The 21429-nt window shown below is 39.0% G+C and overlaps 1 protein-coding gene across 1 annotated transcript in view; it reads left to right on the forward strand.

Annotated features, from left to right (window-relative positions):
• The first annotated feature begins 636 nt into the window (after window positions 1-636).
• cdk19 (cyclin-dependent kinase 19) overlaps window positions 637-21429 on the forward strand; it is a 57445-nt gene continuing 36652 nt past the window's right edge. The window contains exons 1-2 of the mRNA XM_026341003.1: window positions 637-898; window positions 5519-5594. Of these exons, the coding sequence (XP_026196788.1) occupies window positions 771-898; window positions 5519-5594 (204 nt within the window). The 5' untranslated portion in view covers window positions 637-770. The remainder of the gene's footprint in view (window positions 899-5518; window positions 5595-21429) is intronic.

Genomic DNA, 21429 nt, shown 5'->3' on the forward strand with positions numbered 1-21429 from the left:
TTTTTTTCTCTGATATGGATTAAATGTTCGTATATTTTATTCCTTTCACGTGCAGTGCATTATATGTTATTAAAGCACACTTCTGTTTTATTTTAAAAATTTGTAAAAAAAAAAAAAAAAAAAAAAATTGCACTACATATATAATGCAATAAAACGAGCCCGTTAAAATAATGAATTGTATTATAACATCAGGAAGTTTCGCAATACCATCAATATACTACCACTACTGAGACTAATAATAATTATAATAATAAATGATCAGTAACAATATTAGTAATGCTAATAATTAGGTGCTTACGTTAATTTAGATTACATTGCATTTGTGTGTGCTATGAAATTACCGTCATTAATAAACAAAGGATGGTGGTCTTAAATGTAATTCTAAATCTGTCTTTTGATCATAAGGTATGCGTTTTAGACGAACGTGTGTGTTTCTACTTCTGAAATCCAAACCACCGACGACTGCATTTTTGAAGAGCGTTCATGAGTACGCACAGTGCAACAAACCGCAGTGAGAAACGCGGGCTGTAGTTCCTTACATCTCGGCTTACGAGCTGGCGAATCACGGCGCCTGCTCAGAAGAACTACCCTACCCAGCGAACCTCGCGCGCCAATTAGAAACGTCAACGAGCCAGTGAACATTAAGCGGAGCAGACCAAAATCCCAAACAAGGAAATGGTGGGGGAATAAAACGACCAGATTATTTAATTAATGCATGTAATAATTAATATTTTATTTTATTGTAAATTAAGACGTATTTATGGGTTAAAATGGATTACGACTTCAAAACAAAGCTGGCGGCCGAGAGAGAGAGAGTAGAAGATCTGTTCGAATATGAAGGTTGCAAAGTGGGTCGAGGCACCTACGGGCACGTTTATAAAGCTAAGCGCAAAGACGGGTAAGATAACCGTGAACGTTGTTGTTTGTGCTCACATAAAACTGACTGCGGGATGCATTTTGTGGACACGCAGCTCGGTCGTGTGTAGAACGGGGCGTTAGATTTGAGCCTCCCCGAAGCCGTGTGTCTGTGTTTTTGTTTTCATGTAACGCACTCGCTCACTCACCAGCGGCCCCCCTTCTCCCTTTCCTCCTCCCTCCTCCTGCTCTTCCCCCCCCCCCCCCCCCCCCCCCCAAAACAACACAGCAGCGGTGCGACTTGTTTGTCTTTTTTGACAAGTCTTTTTTTTTTTTTTTGTTTTGTTTTTGACGGCGACAACCGTAGGGAGCTTGTTCTTTAACGAGTTTCAACGCGCTGGAGGACACTGCTATCGCGGTTTCGCGCGATAGTGTCGGGGCGTCTTTCCGCGGACAAGCCGCTCCCCCATTTTGAACACTGCGCTGCCAAACTTTTCGCTAGTTGTCCTTCAGCTGTTTGCTCCCAGCGTTGTCGCTGTCAAGCGTGTGGAAGGCGAACAGAAAGATCTGCTGTCACGTCTCTGTTACCGTGTGCCAGCACGAACTGGCAGAAGGGGAAAAAAGTCCTAATTCACTGTACCAACAGCTGGCAGGGCTGTTTTATTTCCTAACTGAAGTGAATTGAAGTCACTCTGACCTGAGCTTTGCTTGCAAGAGCAGCTCCTGCAAGGGAGATATTCATGAAAAATTGCTTTCTTTTCTCTCCATCATAATATGATAACTAGCTAATTAGTGTATATGTCGTTTTTTCTTTAGTTGCCAAGCAAAGTGAGCAATCTGAAGTAGTATCTGATCTGATCTGATCTGATCTGAATCAATGTTAATACTTCTGGTGATACCATTCACATATGCACAAGCCTGAAATATTATGGTGCTAATTTTATAACCTTTAAAAATGTGTTTTTATTAGAATGATGCTTCTGAATGTATGTTAATGCGGAGAGGTACAGTCAAAGGCTTCTGTGGCCACGACTCATTGAACTCTTAGGCAGCAGTGCTGATATATTCTCTTGTTTGTGAGCAAAGCAAGTTATATGTGCTTGACTGGTGAGTTTGTAGCTTCTTATTCATTGTGTTCATTTCAGAAGGACTAATACCTGAAGGCCTGTACAGAATGCAGCATGCAGCGTGGAGGTTGAGGGCTGAGCACAGCGGTTTGTTGTCAGCTCTCATGCTACAGCTGGTTTGGTTACCCAAGGCTGCATATTGTGGCTTTAAATATTTCCAAAAGCCAAAAAATGTCACTGCGTTTGGGCATTAGCCCGATGTGACCCACGTTCAAATGTGATCTAAGAGTTCATGCCTAGTCGCAGCCTCGTGTTACCTTACACATGCAATATTATGTGAGGTCATCGACTCATTGAGGAGAAAAGCTGAGTCAACAGTGGGATAATGGAGGTTTGATGTGAGGACAAAAGGTGTGCACAGGTAGGTCACAGGCAGGCATCTCTGCAGCACTAATGCCTGGGAAATTGTTAAATACTGCAAGGTAGTAACATCCTCAGAGGTATTATAGATTTTGTACAGACCTTCTTTAAAATACATGACTGATTAGAGAAGAAGTACAGTGAGATGGCTATCACCTGATCGTTTACAATCAGGTGCTAATCATTCAACTTTGCGGCCTTTTACTCCTCATTGTTCTGTCACACAGATGTTATAGAATCTTTTGACTCCTTTAAATGTATCATTGGATCATTATTCTGTCTACATATTCAGTTATAGTAGCTAGTAGACGTAGCAGTGATTTAGCCTAGGCCATATGCTGTCTTATGATAGAAACGAAAGCACAAGTGGCTCCCTTCTGACTGAGTTAAATGGATCATCATTACTTTTATTAGGTACACCTGTGATTTACCTGCCATGACCGCTCAGAATGAAAGCTATGAGAAGCATGTTTTAGTTAGTGATGCATTACCAAATGGAACTCACCAGTAGATCAGATTTAATTTTTCACCTAAATACTGCGGTACAATACTGCAGCTTGTAATATGTAATACTGTGGTGGCTTCTGTCCTTGGAAAAATAAACTATACAACTGTAAGTAAAATCTGGACAGTTGCCACTGTCAGCCTGGTTTGTATTCAGAGAGATTTGTGAAAATGCCCTGGGATGGGCAGCATCACATATTAATATGTGCTGCTTACCTTAGAGGCACCACCCTAGTTTTTGTCTCAAGTGCATCATAGAAATGCTATAGATCCATTATCTAAACTGCTTTTCTGTTCAGGGTTGTGGAAAGGTGGAGCTGGTCCCAGCTGTTACTAGGCGGAATATAGGGTACATCCATGCAGCTTGAACTGTGTATCTCTCTGCTGTGGAGATGAGTGCACCATACAGTATTTAGACACCTTCACTTGTGGCACCCCAAATTGCGGTCACTTGAATCTTGTATGTTTTAACCTTTCTTGGGAAAGGTCTGCAACTAGAAGGGTACCACCTTTTGTAGAACCTGCTGGTCAACATCTCAGTAACACCCCATGAATTAGGCCATTATGGTGGAGTTGACTGTGTTTAACTAGTAATATTTAATTGGTATGCTGAAAGATTTCCTGGCCGGTATAATTTAACAGTCAAAAAAGAATTCAGGGGGGTTTGTGAATAATTCTACAGAAAACTCTAAAAAGGAAAATGCTTTACTACATGCAGTAAATCCAGCTGTTTCTCTGCAGAAAAAATAGCTGGACTGAATTATCACGTTAAATTCTTAGATTATATGTTCAAGATTCAAATAATAAAATTTTAGCCTTATCCACTCTAGTGGAAGTCTACTATGGGTGCACTATAATAATATTACACAAAACACTGGGTTGTCCATGATGTTCAAGTCCAAAGTAAACTTTGTTCAGACATTTGCAGTGCTGCTTGTCTCTGGTGGTTTCTTAAGCATAGGTTTATGGTGCTGGCATTGCAAAGTTAATACTAAGAGCCAGTCACCAGTGCATCCGCAGACCATAGTATTCCAAATTTTGGGAGAGACATGATGGCACTGTGTGCAAACCGCAGTGGCGTAATAACAGGGGCTTGCACTGGCATTACAGGCACACACTAACCAGCACCAAAGCGATGCAGTGGAATAGAGGGACCTGGCCTGCTAAGCGAATACCAGCCTAAGATTTTGTGATGTGTGTTACACTGTTGGAAGTACTGGCAGCAGTTTGGTCAAACCAGCTTTAGAGGCACTGGGCATTTACTTTTTTCCACAAGTTGAAAATGCCATAGTAAAGCAAGGTATTTTGAAAATAGCTTTTTTAATCCCCAAATTGTCCGGTCTACCAGAATCACATGCATTCATTCCTCTTAGAATCAACAATCTTATCAATGCCATTCTCTAGCTGCAGTGTGTAAATACAGCTCCTTTTTATTGTCCTTGTTATGTGTCCTTCTCTTTGGAGAGTGGATACCTGGACATAACCCGATGGAACCCGTTGGGGCCCAAGGTTTTGGTCCAGGTACAGCCAGAAATATCATTTTTGGGTTTGGGAGAAAGAGATTTTGATCTGTTGGTCTTTTCCAGATTTCAGCTCAAGGGCCATACTCAAATGCATCAGACTTGAGTCAGGTTCAGACATGAAATACAATATGCCTGTTGGCTTCCATGCTCAATCAAGCTCAGGACAGTTATGGACCGAAACATGCTGTCCGATCAATACTCCACCTCTCTGCAAATTAAAAATGGCCAATTCAAATACTGTAGCTGAGGGATTATATACAGAAGCCCACTATCAGCTAAAATTGACAATGTTATATCTGACTAAAAGCTAAAGGCTAAGCTGGCAGACACATGTGCACTGTATTTCTGCGTGTGATCTTCTGTGGTGTTCTAATCAGTTTTCTGCTTTTGCATAGGAGGATAGTGGATAATTTGACTAAAATAATATGAGGACACTTAGTTTACAGACCAAAGATGAAATTATATGAGCCGTTTTTAGCCTTGGCAGTGCTCAATTAGTATTAGAGATGTGCCTGAGAGCGCCAGTTAATCCATGACCATCTACAATGCAAATTAGACTGAAGTGGGTTTGGTCCCAGAGCTACGAGAACCTGTTTGATCTGTGCTGTCTGCTAGCTGAATTAAGTTGTTATTGGATGCTGTCCATTGACTGTGTTTACATTTTAATTTAGCTTCTTTCCACTGTTTTAAATCAAATATGTTTCCCTTAAGCCCATGTTTCCTTCATAGCTCTGTTCGGGCTGGATTTCACACAGCAGAGCACTGCTTATCGCAAACAATCAATATTTATCTGCTGAACGTGCTCAGACCTGCAGTCTCACATTTCACTTATTACCTGGTTTTCATGCACAAATGTGATTCACAAGGACACATGATTAACCTGCACATGCCAGGTTGGAGACAAGTACAGAGCTCTCTGGTAGACAATGAGTGGATGTTTGCTTTCTTTATTTGCAGAGATTTCTCAGCCGCAGTTGAACCTTTGCAAATGTTTTCATGCCCCCCACTGTCCTCTTCTTCCTCCTAAAATACCTCCTGTAATAATGATAAAACATTGCAAAAACCCAAATGTTAAAAAGGCTCCATTGTTTCCAAAATTGTTATCAATTTCATGATGTTGCTCCCATATTCTCTTTTTTATCTCTACAGAAAAGATGAGAAGGAGTATGCACTGAAGCAAATTGAAGGCACTGGAATATCGATGTCGGCCTGCAGGGAAATTGCTGTAAGTTACATATTTGTTTGTTTCCGGGTGAAGATAAGGCAACGTTTAACATTTAGTGTCCTAAATGTCCAGAAAACCTGGCGCTGTCTGGAGTGAAAACTCATGCCTCAAGCTCAATAAATAGCATATCTAGTAGTCATATCTCATTAGTTTAATTCATGCACAAGTGAAAACATACTAATGACAAATTGTGGTTTTCAGTGACATAACATGCTGGCTACTGTGTCTGTACCCCCCGATATAGTAAAAGATGCTGGGTGGTATTGTTAGCAAAAGGTTTGACTGTTGACTGTCTGTCAAGAAATGGCTTTAGTGTATGACACTCAGTGCATTTGTGTGCAGTCTAGACAAACAGATAGATTGTATAAATAAGACAAGTGTTCAGCTATTTTTAGGTGTATTTTTGAACTGTTTGAACAGAACAGCCTACACTTAGTGCCATCTTGGGGCTTACTGAGAAAACACCAAATGTGAGACTTGAGCAAAGTCTCACAGCACTGTGGCATTCAATTCAATTTACCTCCCTAAACTCATTGAAAGCAGGAGTTTACTGGACAAGCATGATTTTCATTTAGGCTCAGCAAATTGCTCAGCAATTTTTTAAATGATTTTCTCTTGTCTGCTACATCGGGGACGGGGGAATGGGGGGTCAATCCATAGAGATACTGCTAAAAAGTTTGCAACAGCTTTTAGAAATCACAGTTCAGGAATAAAACATTGACTTGAAGTGTGAAAGAATGCAGGAGTTGCAGAGGTCATGCTCATATTTCAGTCAATGTGGATTAATCCACTAGATAGAATGGGATTGGTTCTGGTCCATGAGGTGTGATCAATGTGAATAGGCCTCTGGAGCAAAACCTTCCGTGCAAGCAGCTTTACGCCTCTAAATCAGCTTGATACTAACTTCAGTGACTTTAGCTAAAATATGCCAACAGATAAGTATGGTAATGAAATTAGATTTCTGTCTAAAGTCAGCTGTTGAACTTCTACCTGCTGTTCCTGGGTTTAAAATTTAGTTCTTCAGAATCTATGTAACAAGCCTTTTTCATGCTACTTGTTACGCAGACCCAGTTTTATTAAAAGTTCTAATGACCCAGTAAAATTTCTGTTAAACTTTCAACATAGCTTTGAATGGAATATTGTCTGATTAATGTATTAGTGTTTGAGCAGTTTGAGGTAAAATAAACAATGAGCATATTTGGTTGTCCTCAAGGATACAAACAATTAGTTTGCATGACTAATACTAAGTGTAAACAGAACTTTGTTTGCTTGTTGGAAAAAATGGCCCCAGTAAAAGTACGATAGTGACTTCAGGATACAATTAAAAAAAATCACTTGGAGGCAAAAGTCTTGTTTGTACATGCTGACCAAAAAAAATAAAAAATTCATTTTATGACTTGTGACACATTAAGGGGACAAGCAAACAGTCAACAAAAAATATCCACTCACCCTCCACCTTCACCTCTCCTACACGCCATTATGCGGGTGAACAGGTGCATCTATGATATGCAGCTCTTCATTTGTGGCCTAATGATCATGATTACAAAGTCACAAAAATAACAAAATACAAAAATAAATATAATACCAAATATGCTGTATATAGGTGAATAGTTTTAGTCATCGAGGTGTTATCATCTGAAAGTTCAGTAATGTCAGCTGGACTTGCTTCTTCTCACATTTACTGCTCATTCAAGTAGCTTCTTCAGTCTGAAGAAAGTTGGCTAGGGGGTCCAGATTTATCCTCCAGGGTGGTCTTTGTTTCTCACCAGATCTGAATCCACTTGCTAGGTGATGTATCTTCAAAAAAATATGGGGAGAGTCGTTGGGATATAACCATCACGACTACTAAGAAGAACTATGAAAAATTAATATTAAAAAAAAAAAATTTCAATAATAACAATAATGACATGCTTTTTACGATACAATACAATGCAATAACACTGTGTTCCTGGTTTTAGAAAATGCAGTTAGTCACTGTGCAGGTCAAAGTGAAACCTGACTTCACACACAGTTTCACCTTGGGGAAAAATGTAACTTTTCTCACTTATTTGGATTGTGCCACGGAGGCTTATCTACTAATTTCTGCTGTTTCATTGAGAGGTTGCATCAGTTGTACAATCCTATTTGTTGGTATTACAAAGTACTTTACCAAGGTGGACAGGTATTAATAAATATAATGTACCTTAAATACCAACACAAAAAAAAATCTGATCTTTCTGGTCTTCATTGAGAACAACCACTAAAACCTCATAGTGCTACTGGAAAAAGTATGTGACCTCAATAAAACTAAATGGAGTCAGGTGTTAGCATACTTGGAGTCTAGACCTACTTTGATGGATTCAAACCTTTGAAGTTGCTCCACACAAGCAGAATATGCTTATGTGAGCCATACCTCGCCAAAAGGAGGTTTTAGAGGATCTACAATGAAGAATTGTTGATTTACATAAAACTGGAAAGAGTTACAAAGTGATGTCATAGACCAGATATTCACCAGCCTACTGTTAGGCAAACAATCTACAAATGGAGACATTTTGGGATGTGAGCGGCCAGTCAAAATGACCCCAAGTCATTTGACTCCTATTTCGAACTGACACTAAGCATGGTTTACAACTTTATTTTAATCTAAACAATGGTATTTCCTTATAATTCTTCAGCAACAAAATAGGTTTTATTTACAATTGATGCTGCCTCAGAGAAAACAGAAAACACACCTCTGCATTCATATCAGAACTTCCAACCTACTATGCTGCTGGGACCTGCTTCTTTTCCTGCACCAGGTGCCAAATACAACATCATGGACAACATCATGGGTCTTTTCATAACTTTCCTGTCATGTGCAACAAAGCCATAAGAAACATTTATGTATAACACATGTATGTCTTTATCTGTATAAACTTTTTTATAACTTACATTTCAGTTTCATTTCATTTCATTTCAAAAGACCAAATGACAAAACAGCATTATTATAGACACATAACAAACCAAAAGAAAAGAAAAAGTACAATAGTGACCATGAATCAATAACTTAATCTTGCACATGTAAAAAGACAATATGAAATAATTTGTTCAAATACACAGCATATTATTGCTCTTCCTATACAGTCAGGGAAAACAATTTTTGAACCCCAGCTGATTTTGGAAGTTTGCCCACTAACAAAGAAATGATCAGTCTATAATTTCAATGGTAGGTTTATTTAGATAGATAGATAGACTTTATTCATCCCAGGATGGGGAAATTCTTCACAGTGAGAGACACAACAATAACAAAACAATCCAGAAAAATGCATTTCAAAAACAGTTATTAATTAATTTGTATTTTCATGAATGAAACAAGTATTTGATCCCTTTGCAAAATGTGCTTTAGTACTGGCAAAACCTTTGTTGGCAATGCTAAAGGTCAGCTGTTTCTTGTAGTTGGCCACAAGGTTTGCGCAAATTTTTGGCACACTTCTCTTTGCACATCCTCTGCAAAGCATAAATGTTTTGTGGCTGATGTTTGGCAACTCGAAACTTCAGCTCCCTCCACAAATTTTCTATGGGATTAAGGTCTGGAGACTGACTAGGCCACTCCATGACCCTAATATGTTTCATATTGAGCCGATCCTTTGTTGCCTTGGCAGTGTGTTTTGGGTCATTGTCATGCTGGAGTACCCAACCACGACCCATTTTCAATGCCCTGACTGAGGGAAGGAGGTTCTCACCCAACATTTCACGGTACATGGCCCCATCCGTCCTCCCTTTGATACGGTGCAATTGTCCTGTCCCCTTGGCAGAAAAACACCCCTAAAGCATAATGTTTCCACCTCCATATTTGATGGTGGGGGCGGTGTTTTTGGAGTCATAGGCAGCATTCCTCCCCCTCCAAACACAGCAAGTTGAGTTGACACCAGAATATAATGCTTGAGATTTCAATAACATAAATAATAACATTACATAATAACAATTTGTAATGGACTATTTGCTTTTGGAACAGGGAGATGGACATACCCAGTTTCCAACCAGCACTCAAGTTTAGGTCCATAGTATTTGTGGAGAAGGGTGGGAGTGGTGCTGCCTGAGGGCGAGTCAGCATACCACTTAGCCACTTCTCTCTGAAGCTGCAGATAGAGAATAATGTGGCCCCTTTTACTGGCTTGTTATATAAGAGGCTCTGGTTTCCACTATAACATTCACTGGGGGGAGGCTGAGTGTCATATGGTGCAAACACTGTCTGTGACACTGAGTAAACATTCAAAGGAAGCTGAGCAAACCTATAGAACTCTTTTCAAGAGCACTGGCTGCACATTAACATTTGCACCCACCTTAAGTTGCACGTTCAACACACAATTACAGTTCCCATTTTGTCACCAATAAGCCAAAATTTTTTAACTCCTCTAAAAAGAGTCATCCTTCTGCCTGAGGGTTTGTGAATGCTGTCCATAACTGGGGAAACTTTTGTTTGCTTGAAACGTTCCTCAGAGAAGAGTAAACTTGAAGTCTGTCGCAACATGAGACAATACGACCTTCTGCTCATCAGCAACTCGTGACTATGTGCAATGAGCTTAGAGCAGCAAACCAGTGGTTTTGTTTGTTCAGGGTTCTCAATCCCAATCAAATCTGCAGACTCGTTTTCTCACTGTAATGGTAAAGAATATGGTTGTCTGAAAATTGCAAATTTAAAAAAAGGGCTTTAAGGAATTTGATTTGGAACAATTTGCAATTCCAAAAACATTTTTTTCTAGCAATGGGCCTTTACAAGGTGTCTCTTCTGACTCACTGTCAGAAAATGTTTGTTTTAGCTCCTATTTCTTTATTGGTGCACTCAGAGCAGTGGAAAATTGCCAACTAACTTATGTGGGTGAGGCCCAAAAGGGAGGTTCATTTATGGACTGATGATGTTTGTACTTGGGACTGTCAGGAAGTTTTTTGGAGGGTCCAAAAAAAGTATCTGCAACCCTCATGAAAGTCTTGTGACAGAGTGGACAGGCATGAGATTTTGATTTGGGCACTGTCTTCTACATATGTCCAGCTCAGGTTTTAGAATTTTAGCATTGTTCAGTTTGGACACCCATCATCACAACACTGAAGGCACACCTGAAAACTCCTACACATAGTTTTAGTGTCTTTTTATTTTTCTTAGGTGAAGTGTTGTCAGTGCCATATTGTTGGTATTGTCTAGTTTCATATCCTAAAATATTCTTATGGGCGTTTAATTTTTCCGTGGCATTTCTACAACTTCTACAATCTCTCCCCAAACAAATGAACAAGTCATTGGGGCTGATCGTAAAACAGAATAGGAAGTGGCTGAATGAACTAAGAACTGGGTGCCGGCTCACCTGGATGGTTTATAGATGGTGAGGCTGGACAGACATACAAGGCTGTGTGTGGAGGAATACTACCTCAGGTCCAATGTCTCTGCTGTGGTCAAACTTTTGCTTTTTTGCTTCTTTTTGCTTCTTTTTGCTTTTTTGCTTCAACTCAAGTGACTCGGATATTTGCAGACTAATTTACCTGATAACAAAGATTAAGGAATTATTTGCTTTATTAAATAGTTTTAAATCTAGTTATATGCTGTAGTTATATTCTATAAGGTCTTAAACCTTGCAGTCTACGGTTGTTTGACGCTAGATAAATAAACTGAATTGAAATTAAGGCCCCTGTGAATTAAGTGTTGCTGTTGCCTCTTATGGAGCACACTTTGTTATCTACTGTGTCTCACATCTCTGGTTACGTCTCTGTTTTTTGGTACAATACTCTCAAATGAATCCTGTTCTGATGTTTTTGACGTGATTTTTACTCTAATGCTTTGGAACCTTAATTTCAATAAAGTGTTAAGTTACTTTACCTTACATGGCAATTTCGGAATATTTGTTATGATAAAATCTCTTCAACGGGCACCTTTTCATGAACAGGTGCAATCATTAAGTTGAATACAAAGATGTTCTTCTTGCACGTAATCAGAGATAATGTTGTAATGTTTTTAATCCAATATTGCACTCAGTTGTTTTGTACTATGTGTCCTGCCTCAAGCTCGTTTTCTTTGGGCTACTTGTTGGAGAACTGTTCTGCTCTCTGACAGCCTGTCAATATGCCCATCTAGGCGTGTGTCAGATTACCTGTGTGCTCACCAATCTCTCCCTCTGGTTCTAACAGCACCTCCCTGTCAAATAGGGCAGGAGTAAATGAGTCACAGCCTCGGACACTCAGTATGTTGTCACAGCATTGTGTTATTTGACACTCAGTCTTTAGAGACTTTGCATATATTTTTATGGACATTGGGTAACTACACGTGTTGTCATGGAATCGCTTGTGACATTTGTTTATTTAAAGAAGAAAGGAGAATGAGAGCTCATACTCAGTGTCATGTTACTTGCACATGCAGAGAAGCTCAGTGGTTAAATTGAGACGGTTGATTTGCTTTGTCTTTGTCTGAAAGAACAGTCCTGCTCTAAAGCTTCTAATGTAGGATTTGTTTTTCAAGACAAGATCTTTTGGAGTTAGCTGATTTCTTTCCAGAATATTCGCTGTGTTGATGTTCCCCACTGGCTATGTTTTTCACCTTTTTTTAAAATGATAATAATAACAGATATTTTTAAGCTACATTGCAACTATCTGCAGCAGTGTCAGCTGTGTAAAAGGATGGCTTTGAGAAAAACGGTTAATTTGGAATCTGGATATAGCTGTTTAAAGACAAACTTGAAAAATGGACTGAGCAATAGCTTTGCACTGGCTGCAGTCTTTGCACCATGTAATTTGAGGACAGGGGTGTGTAAAGCAGTTAAATGCACAGTGTGCGAGTAGTCAGTATTAGCCAGACAGCTCATTGGGGAAAAACAATTGACACAGTGTAATATGAATATAATGAAATACAATCCAGAATCTCCATTTGATAGCTAGTGATGCAGCTACACTGATCCAGCGTTTTCTACCAATGCCAAAGTTCAGGCTATTGGCCATTCCAAAGTGTAAAAGCCTGTGCTTTCATAAAGGCTTTATGTCAGGTTTACATTCTAAGAAAGTATACAGTACCAACCAGTTCTAAAGTGAATTTATGTCTACAAATCACCTACATTTATGTTTATTCATAGTTTAAGTGTAATGAAATTGTGTAATTACCACAAATTAGCCTCATGGCAGGAGATTGGCTATAATGTTCATGTCTTACATATCTTACTTCCTCTAACACTGGAGAGGAAAAACTCCCTATTAGAGGAAGGAACTCAGTTTATCAGTAGAGGTCCCCCAGCAGACTAACGTATAGAAGAACTAAGAGATGGTTCAGAGTCACCTGATCCATCTCTAACTATAAGCTTTATAAAAAAGGAAAGTTTTAAGTCTAGTCTTAAATGTAGAGAGGGTGTCTGCCTCCAGAACCTGAACTGGGAGCTGGTTCCACAGGGGAGGAGCTTAATAGCTGAAGGCCTTCACTTTGAGATTGATTGATTTGATTGATTGATTGAGAGTGTTCTGCTGCGAAAGTATGATTCTATGAGGTTTTTAAGATATGATAGAGCTTGATTATATACTACACTTTATTGGCCAAAAATATTGGCACCCTTGCAATTCAACCCTTCTCTCAGAAAATTGTTGGAGTTGCAAATGTTTTGTACTCACATGTTCATTTTTTTGTTTGCATTGGAACAACACAAAAAAACAGAGAAGTCAAATTTGATACAATTCCACCTATAACTCAAAAATGCACTGGACAAAATTATTGGCACCCTTAACTTAATATTTGTTAGCACCCTCTTAAAATAACTGAAATCAATCGCTCCCTGTAACCATGAATGAGTTTCTTACACCTCTTTTAGACCACTCTTCTTTTGCAAACTGCTTCAGGTCATTCGGATTTGAAGGATGCGTTCTCAATACAGCGGTTTTGAGATCTCTCTCCAGGTCTTCTATGGGATTCAGATCTGGACTCATTGCTGGCCATTTCAGAACTTTCCAGGGCTTTGTTTGTAACCATTTCTGAGTGCTTTTTCAGGTCATTGTCCTGCTGGAAGACCCAGAATGCCCCACAATTCTTTGATAATGATCAGATTTCACACCGTTCACACAGTCAAGGCATTCAGTGCCAGAAGCAGCAAAGCAACCCCAAACATCTTTGAACCTACACCACGTTTAACTGTAAGGACTGTGTTCTTTTCTTTGAAGGCATCACTTCTTTTTTTTTGTCTCATCTGTCCACAGTATGTTCTCGCAGGAGGATTGTGGTTTTGTCACATAAGTTTTTGCAAACTCCAGTCTTACTTTTTTTCCCCTCCTGGTTCTCCTACTATTGCGTCTTTTTTCATTCAGATGGCCACAGACACTGCAAGCTGACACTGTTGTACCCTGTTGTAAAATGTGTCTGCAGATCAGCTTGAATTACTTTGGAAGTTAATCTGAGTTCTTTATCCACCATTCGAACAATCCTTTGGGGTAATTTTTCATTGTTTTTGCTCTATCCACGTCCAGGGAGGTTGGGCCGGTTGGTGTCCATGTCGGTTGGGCTGTAAACCTCTTGATGATATTGCCCACAGTGGACTGAGGAACATTAGGATCTCTGGAGATGAACTTGTAGCCTTGAGATTGTCCCTGTTTTTCCACATTTTTCTCTAAAATCCACAGACAGCTCTTTCCACTTAATTGATAAGTTTGAGTGAGTCTGTGAGAGCAGAAACAGGAAAATAAAACTAACTGGGTCTAGGGTGGGCAGGGATTGTGACAGTATGATGCTGTATATATAATATAATATAATATAATATAATATAATATAATATAATATAATATAATATAATATAATATAATATAATATAAAACATAATTATCCAATTTCAGAAGGCAAGGGCTCTCCAGTGGTTTAATTATTATTGTAAGTCATTCACCCACCTGCTCCTGTTTCACTTCTGTTCCCGCCATTCAATTTGACCTTTATGAATTGAAACATTGTTCATAAATTTTATTATTACCATGAAATGAGGCTTGTTCTCCCTCTCGGTGACAATGGCTTTTGTTTAGCTGAATGTTCTGACCTCATAAATATTTCCCTTTTTTCCTGGCTGCCACAGCTGCACATGTGGGCAAAAGCAGTACCAGCACTGGCTCAAATAACTGAAGGCTGTTATTTAGCTTTTTTCTTTTTTAAGATAAACATGCAATCACTCCTTAAGTAATAATAATCTACTGGGAGAAAATTATGTAGTAATAATTTGACTGCACAGCCTCTCACCTCCACCTCTACCAAGGTAGAAACATAAAATTATGCTCCAGCAAGAGATGAGGCATCACGTTTTCTGCCTCAGTCTCCATGAGAGCTCATCAGCTTTTCTTTAAAAGCATGCTGATCACTATGCAAACAAACATATTTTAGTTGTATTTGTAGAGGGTGGAGGTCAGAAAGTGCAGACACATGGTTGCTAAGGAATCAGTGAGAGCTAATGACTCTTTGTCAGTTTAATGGAGGAGTTCATTTCTTAAATACAGTACACATGTAAATGTTTATTCAAATCTGCTACAGCTGTTGCAGTAAAATAAATGTAGCAACAGAAGATGTCTTGTATGTGCTTCTGATCTGATGCATCATTGTATTAATATTTATAGATCATGCACTAAACTCATTGCTCCTGGAGCTGCAGCCTGCTGCCTGTAAGCCCAGTCAGCAGTATTTAAATAAATAACACCAAATGTATACTGCTGCTGCTGGTGTACTTATGTCTCACTGAGCCAGTGGCTGTCACTATTCATTCTGGAGGGAGAGGACTTGGCATACATGGCCACCTCAAACAGAGCTGCAGTGTTTGTCTGTAACCAGTGGCAGGCAGAGCCCTGCACAGAGCAGCTTGAAGTGGATTTATCGACCCGCTGCTTGCCAGCTGCATGAGGGAAATCATTAATCAGTTCTCATGTAGGATGATCCAAGGCAGACTTAGTTTTCATGTGGGCTTTTCTTTCACATGAAACCTAACCGTTCTGCCAGTGTTGTTGCTCAAAAACTTAGTGGATATTGTTACTTTTGTTGATAGCTGTCAGTACACAGTTAAATGTGCCAGAGGTTGGGCAAGCATTTCCTTATAAGCCAATTACTTGTGTTAGTTTGGTTTCGCTGGGCCCCATAGTGAGCATCAGGTCATGCTGTCATAAATCTGTAAGGCCCCATGACAGGTTGGCATAGAGCCAGCCTCTGTTTTTTTTTTTTTTTTTTTCCGAGGCATTGTAATTGCCTAGACCAAGCTGCTGTGGCTGCCCCCACTGGCTTGAGTGGCAGTTTCATCTGAATGCCACAGCCTGCACAGTAGTTCAGCTTTTATCCCTAGTCCTACTCATAGTTACCAGTTATATCAATTCAGTACCGTTTAGTTTATTTATACAGCACCTTACAAGACCTTACAAAATATAACTATACAACTAAATAGAATTATGTAGAAACCCAACAAATTCCACTTGAGCAGCAGCAGACGACAGTGGAGAGGAAAAACACTCTTTAATGGAAGAAACCTCCAGCAGAACCAGGCTCAGGGTGAGCAGCCATCTGCCTCAAGCAACAAAAGAAGAACAAGCAGCAAAACAGTGGTTGGGCCAATAACTGTATGCTGTAAACATTGAGCTCTGAGGCCAGGGATACCTACAGAAGTATATAAGAAATGTAGAGAAAGAGAGACAAAGAGGAAGAAGCAGAACCATGGGAGATAGCAGACACAAAATTATGGCATGCAAAGGTGGCAGATGAGAGGAGAGCAGCTCAGTGTATCAAAAGATGTCCCCTGCAAGTATGTGAACCTTTTGCAATTTTCTGCATTAATTTGTCATAAAACATAATTTTATTATCTTTTAAGTCAAGAGTATTGACAAATAGGATGTACCTAAAATAATAACTCATAAAATATATAAATATATTGTATATATAATTAATAATACTATATAATAATTAATACTCTTGACTCTGATTATCTGCTGAAAATCAGATCCCATTTTATGACAAATTCATCTAGAAAACCACAACATTTAAAAGGTTCACTTACTTTTTCTTCATACTGTATATGATACAAGACAGTGTGTTGAGAAGGACGTGATTAGTCTTTATCTTTTTTCTTAGCCTTGACAAGTTAGCCTTGCTGCTACAACCAACAGGAGTAGCAGAGGCTGGATACTCCTGTCATCCATCAAATGATACATGTTATTCCAAACTCTGGCTGCTTGCACAGAATCACTGACTCTGTCACTGAACTGTAGGCCTATTCCAGCTTAGTATTATTGTTTTAATCATCTTGAGGCACCATCTTTGACATTAGCTTGCCTGTCACAAGATTACCTGATTAGCCCTGTTTCTGGACTTTACAATATTGCTACTTACATGGCAGAAACTGTACGTTCAAATCAGTTTTTTTCATGCTCACTATGCATTATTGCAGCTACCTATCTTATCGGCAACAGAGCAGCATGTTCATTCAAAAAGGAAATTTACTCAGTTGTTCAGTGCTATTTACAGTCTATTCAGTCATGATAACGTCAAGAACATGTTCACTGTACAGTAATATTTCACTAGAGCTTTCACTTACACTCCTTCCTTCAATCAGCCTGTGAACACAGCAGCCAGCCAGAAGTGCTTTTAAGGTCAGGATGAAAAGTGTTTGTAGAAATCAGTTGTGCAACCTAAAAGTAACATGAATTGTAGTAGTAATTTCTGCCACGGAAAGAGAAAAGAATGAAAACTAGAGCTGGAGAGAGAAATTGAACTCTTTTCTTACTACTGTGCAGCTGACCAATCACAGCCTCAAGTGTGTGGGTGGGAAAGTTACTGAAATAGCTCAGAAGCAATTTGATCATCTGACAAGCAGTTCTGATGGAGTGTACTAGGAGCTTAATGTTACATCCATAACGTATAATATCATGGCACGGTGGCCCCTTTTCATAGATGGCAGTTTGGCCAGCATGTTTTTCGTGGTTTGTCCCTGAGGTTTGAGGTCAAGTATAACCTAATTTTTAGTAGGATTATCAAGGAATTTAGTCGACAAGTCTGTTCCCATTCTCCCTCAAGAACTCATAATGTTAGCCCACATTAATAACTGAAACATAAGGTTAATGAAATGCAAGAAGCTGTTCATTAAGAGGTGGAGCATCTTCAGTAAATCATAAGGGTGAAATGCTTCTGAAACCTAGGCAACAAACATATTTTAGTTGTAATGAAATCATGACACAAACATCCACCGTCTTGTGCTGTGGTTCAGGGACATGGAAATGACACCACCACAACCAACCCATTACGTCCAGCTTCCCACCTTATGGAGGCCTGGTAAAAGGTAAATGGCATTTACTGTTCCAAACGTTTCGTGTTGTAGTATTAGTATAAACCAAACAATATATGTTAAAAGAAAATTATGTAAAAATAGGAAAAGAAATTAGATAAAAACTTGAAAGCATGTTAGACCAAGCAGAGTGTGGGGGACAGTGGGTAGGGTGGGTGACCTGCTTACATTTTGGCCTCAGTTATTAAGTGATAGCCACATTACTGTCTATATGATGTTTTTTGGTTTCAGGTGTCTAAAACCAAATATAGCATCAGATGTTTTCAGTCTCGATTGAACATCTTGTTTGCTAGATGGTTTCCTTCTAATTCAAATTGAAATCACATAGGCTACCTAAAAGTGTTACTTGAAGGTCAGTGACCTGAAACCACCGGGAGTCATTAGTGAGTTAGTGAACACAGTGTGTGCTTTTTCTCTCAGCATGACTTTGTCTCAACCTGAGCAGCTGTGGTCATGGCTTAGAGTAAAGGAGTAAGGCACTCCTCTCATGCACCTTGTATTAACTCTGAGGTATGGGACACTTAAGAGAGATTTTTAAGGCCTGCTAAAGACTAGCTAAGCCTTTCAAAGACTAGACAGTTCACACTTAAATACTGTTTCCACCACACATTTTGAATATTTGAGAGTATGGAAGCAGCACACACCTGATGAATGAGTAGACTGTGGGCAACACATGGACACCAACCGGTAGCATGTACCTTTGATAAGCAGTGACACTAGCGCCGGAAAAAAGGACAAAGTACTGATTTTAGGTGAGATGTGGATGAGGTGTGGACAAGGCGAATTATAGAGCCTACACAGGAAAATGGAGCTGGAATGGCTTTGTAAAACTAACTTCAGGTAAAGCTGTAGTTTAGGTTCCTTCGATTTTGACGTTCCCGTGTCAGTGATTAATATCATGCCAACTGGCAGTGGTTGGTTCTTAAGACTTTTCGTTCATAAGACTCTTTACACCACACACACTTAATGTGACTGGCAGCAGAGACTGAGCCGGAATGAAATCTAGGTCCAATCAGTCATTATGAACAGATTGCAGTCATAATCGTCTTTACAGTTGTTTAATTTCCATACCTGGCTTCAGTCTGTTGACCACACAACCTTGGATTTATTCACAACATTGACCCTTTTTAGAATCAGTCCCCTTATTTCCCAGGGCGTGGTGTTCACCCATCCATGAGGAAACTTGCAGTACATTGTGCTGTCTTCCCTATGTGATTGACTATCTTTTATCTGTCTATACTCTACTTTTTTTTCACTTGCCCTCCAGACACTGCCATGCATGTACCCTTAATATTGTTATTAATAGATGGAATTCTGTTGGATAGATTGAGGCACTGGGTGGCTATAACCTGCACAACATTTAACAGGTTTTCATCATTTTTTTAAATGTTGTCTTTCTTCCTTGTCCTACCGAGTATGGTGTGCCTCAATTCTTGGTATTTTTTCATTAATTTGCTGATGACACACAGTTGTACCTTCCTGTCACACCTATGGATCATAGTTCGCTACTTTCTTTACAATAATGTGAAAAACTTGTCAAATCCTTCTTTTCATTTTAGGAATATTGTAAAAGTTAATAATATGATAATAATAATGATATACTTAATTAATTCTATTGGTGAAATTGTTGTTGGCCAGCTCCCAGACAGTTTCTGTGTTCAGTGTTTTGTTCAAGGACACCTCAAAATGTAGCCAGGAGGAACCAGGAATTGACCCACTGACCTACTAATCTACTGTATGTTAATGTATGTTTAAAAGTCTTTCTGCTGTCTTAAACAAAAAGATCAAACATCAGTAAATCTACTCAGCTGGTAGGCTGCTGAACAGGGAGCTTTAACCACATTACACCAATATATTCCTCTCTACATTAGCTCCCTGTTTATTTGAAGATTTTATTGATTACTTATAATGTAATGTAATATAAATATATACATAACAAAATTTGCAATCTTTAGGCAGTAGGCTTCTAATTGTGTCAGCATCCCAGTTAAAAACTTAGGGGTACTAAGCCTCAGGGCTCCAAGTCTATGCAATGACCTGGCACAGGAATTCAAGCTGTTTAACTCAGTCATCTTTTCATAGTGCAAAATAGTAAAATATTTTTACAGAACATTGGACCACAAGTAAGAAAGAAGCTTGAATGTTCAAATATCCTAGGCCAGGGGTCGGCAACCTGTGGCTCCGAAGGTTTTTATACTTATACTGCGGCTCCACATGGGCTTGGGAAAATAAAGTATAAGTATTTAATTTAATACAGAATCACAAATAAGACAGAAAAACTCGTGTTTGAAACATGGAATTTATCCCCGACACCTACATAAACATGAAGAAATATTTACATGGAGCCCTGTCAATCTTCGGCTTGACATACGTATGTGAGCAGCTATTCTCCATCATGAACCACGTTAAAAACAAACACCGCTCACAGACGACAGCTTACAGTCCTGCGTAAAGATGAAAGTGACTTCGTACAGCTCTGTGCGCAGAGGTTCAGGAGCAGATAAAATAAAATGTGTATGCAGATATGTTGCAAATATTTATTTTTCAGTGTTTAGTGACATAGTGCTTTTTTTCCAATTAACTTTTTAAATTCATGTCAAGGCTCCGCTACACGCTCCGACAGTCCAAAGGCGATATAAGGATGACGGCTCAGGGCATTTTCTGTTTACTACCTGGATAATTTAAGTTCAGCTTTTTGATACATTTGAAAAAGACCTTCAACTCAGCGTGTTTGTTTTTTTTGTTTTTTTTTTGGCCATTATTTCTTTGTTTAAAATGTGTTTAATACATAAATTAAATTAAATTTTCTCTGTACCACTAAAATACATGCCACAAGAAACACACTAAAGTTGTGTATACAAAATGTAAAGGTTTAAAAAAAACCCATTATCTTCAATTTAGATGTCAAAAAGTATTTGCAGCTCCCAGTGTTTTCTTTTCCGTGGAAACCGGGTCCAAATGGCTCTTTGGGTGTTAAAGGTTGCTGACCCCTGTCCTAGGCATTCCACATTAAGGTTTAAAGACCCTAAGGTTAATGTAGCAATTCCTGTATTACTCATTCTTTTTACCATTGACACACACATGCATACACATATATATGTTGAAACATGTCTAACTGGCCTTTGGCTAATAGCACGGATACATTAGTCACATTTTCTGCACGTAGAACTTTTTTACAGGACACCCAACTTTCTGTGGTTAAGATTATAGACATGTGATTATGTCCTGCAGGGCCATTTTTCCAGAACTTAGTATTACTGTGTTATGTTAATATACCAGCAGCTTGCAAACACTGAACTTGCAAAATGAACAAGGTAAACCCTTTAAAAAATATTTATTTGCATCTGAGATAAGTATATGTTTTACATACGGTAATGCGTCAGATGGCTTGAGACAATCTGCTGCTCCAAGCTGTTTTGCTACCATCATGTGAGACCAAGCAGTGTCAGTATAACCAACACAGGGAAACATTTGAGTAATTTCATGTTGATGTTGATAATGGGTCACTGAATGGTGTTTGAGTTGGTTGTTGCCACTGTCACCTGTTTCTCTGTTGGTGTAACACAAGC

The sequence above is a fragment of the Anabas testudineus genome, chromosome 24, assembly GCF_900324465.2.
Source record: "Anabas testudineus chromosome 24, fAnaTes1.2, whole genome shotgun sequence".
In the NCBI taxonomy this organism is placed as follows: Eukaryota; Metazoa; Chordata; class Actinopteri; order Anabantiformes; family Anabantidae; genus Anabas; species Anabas testudineus.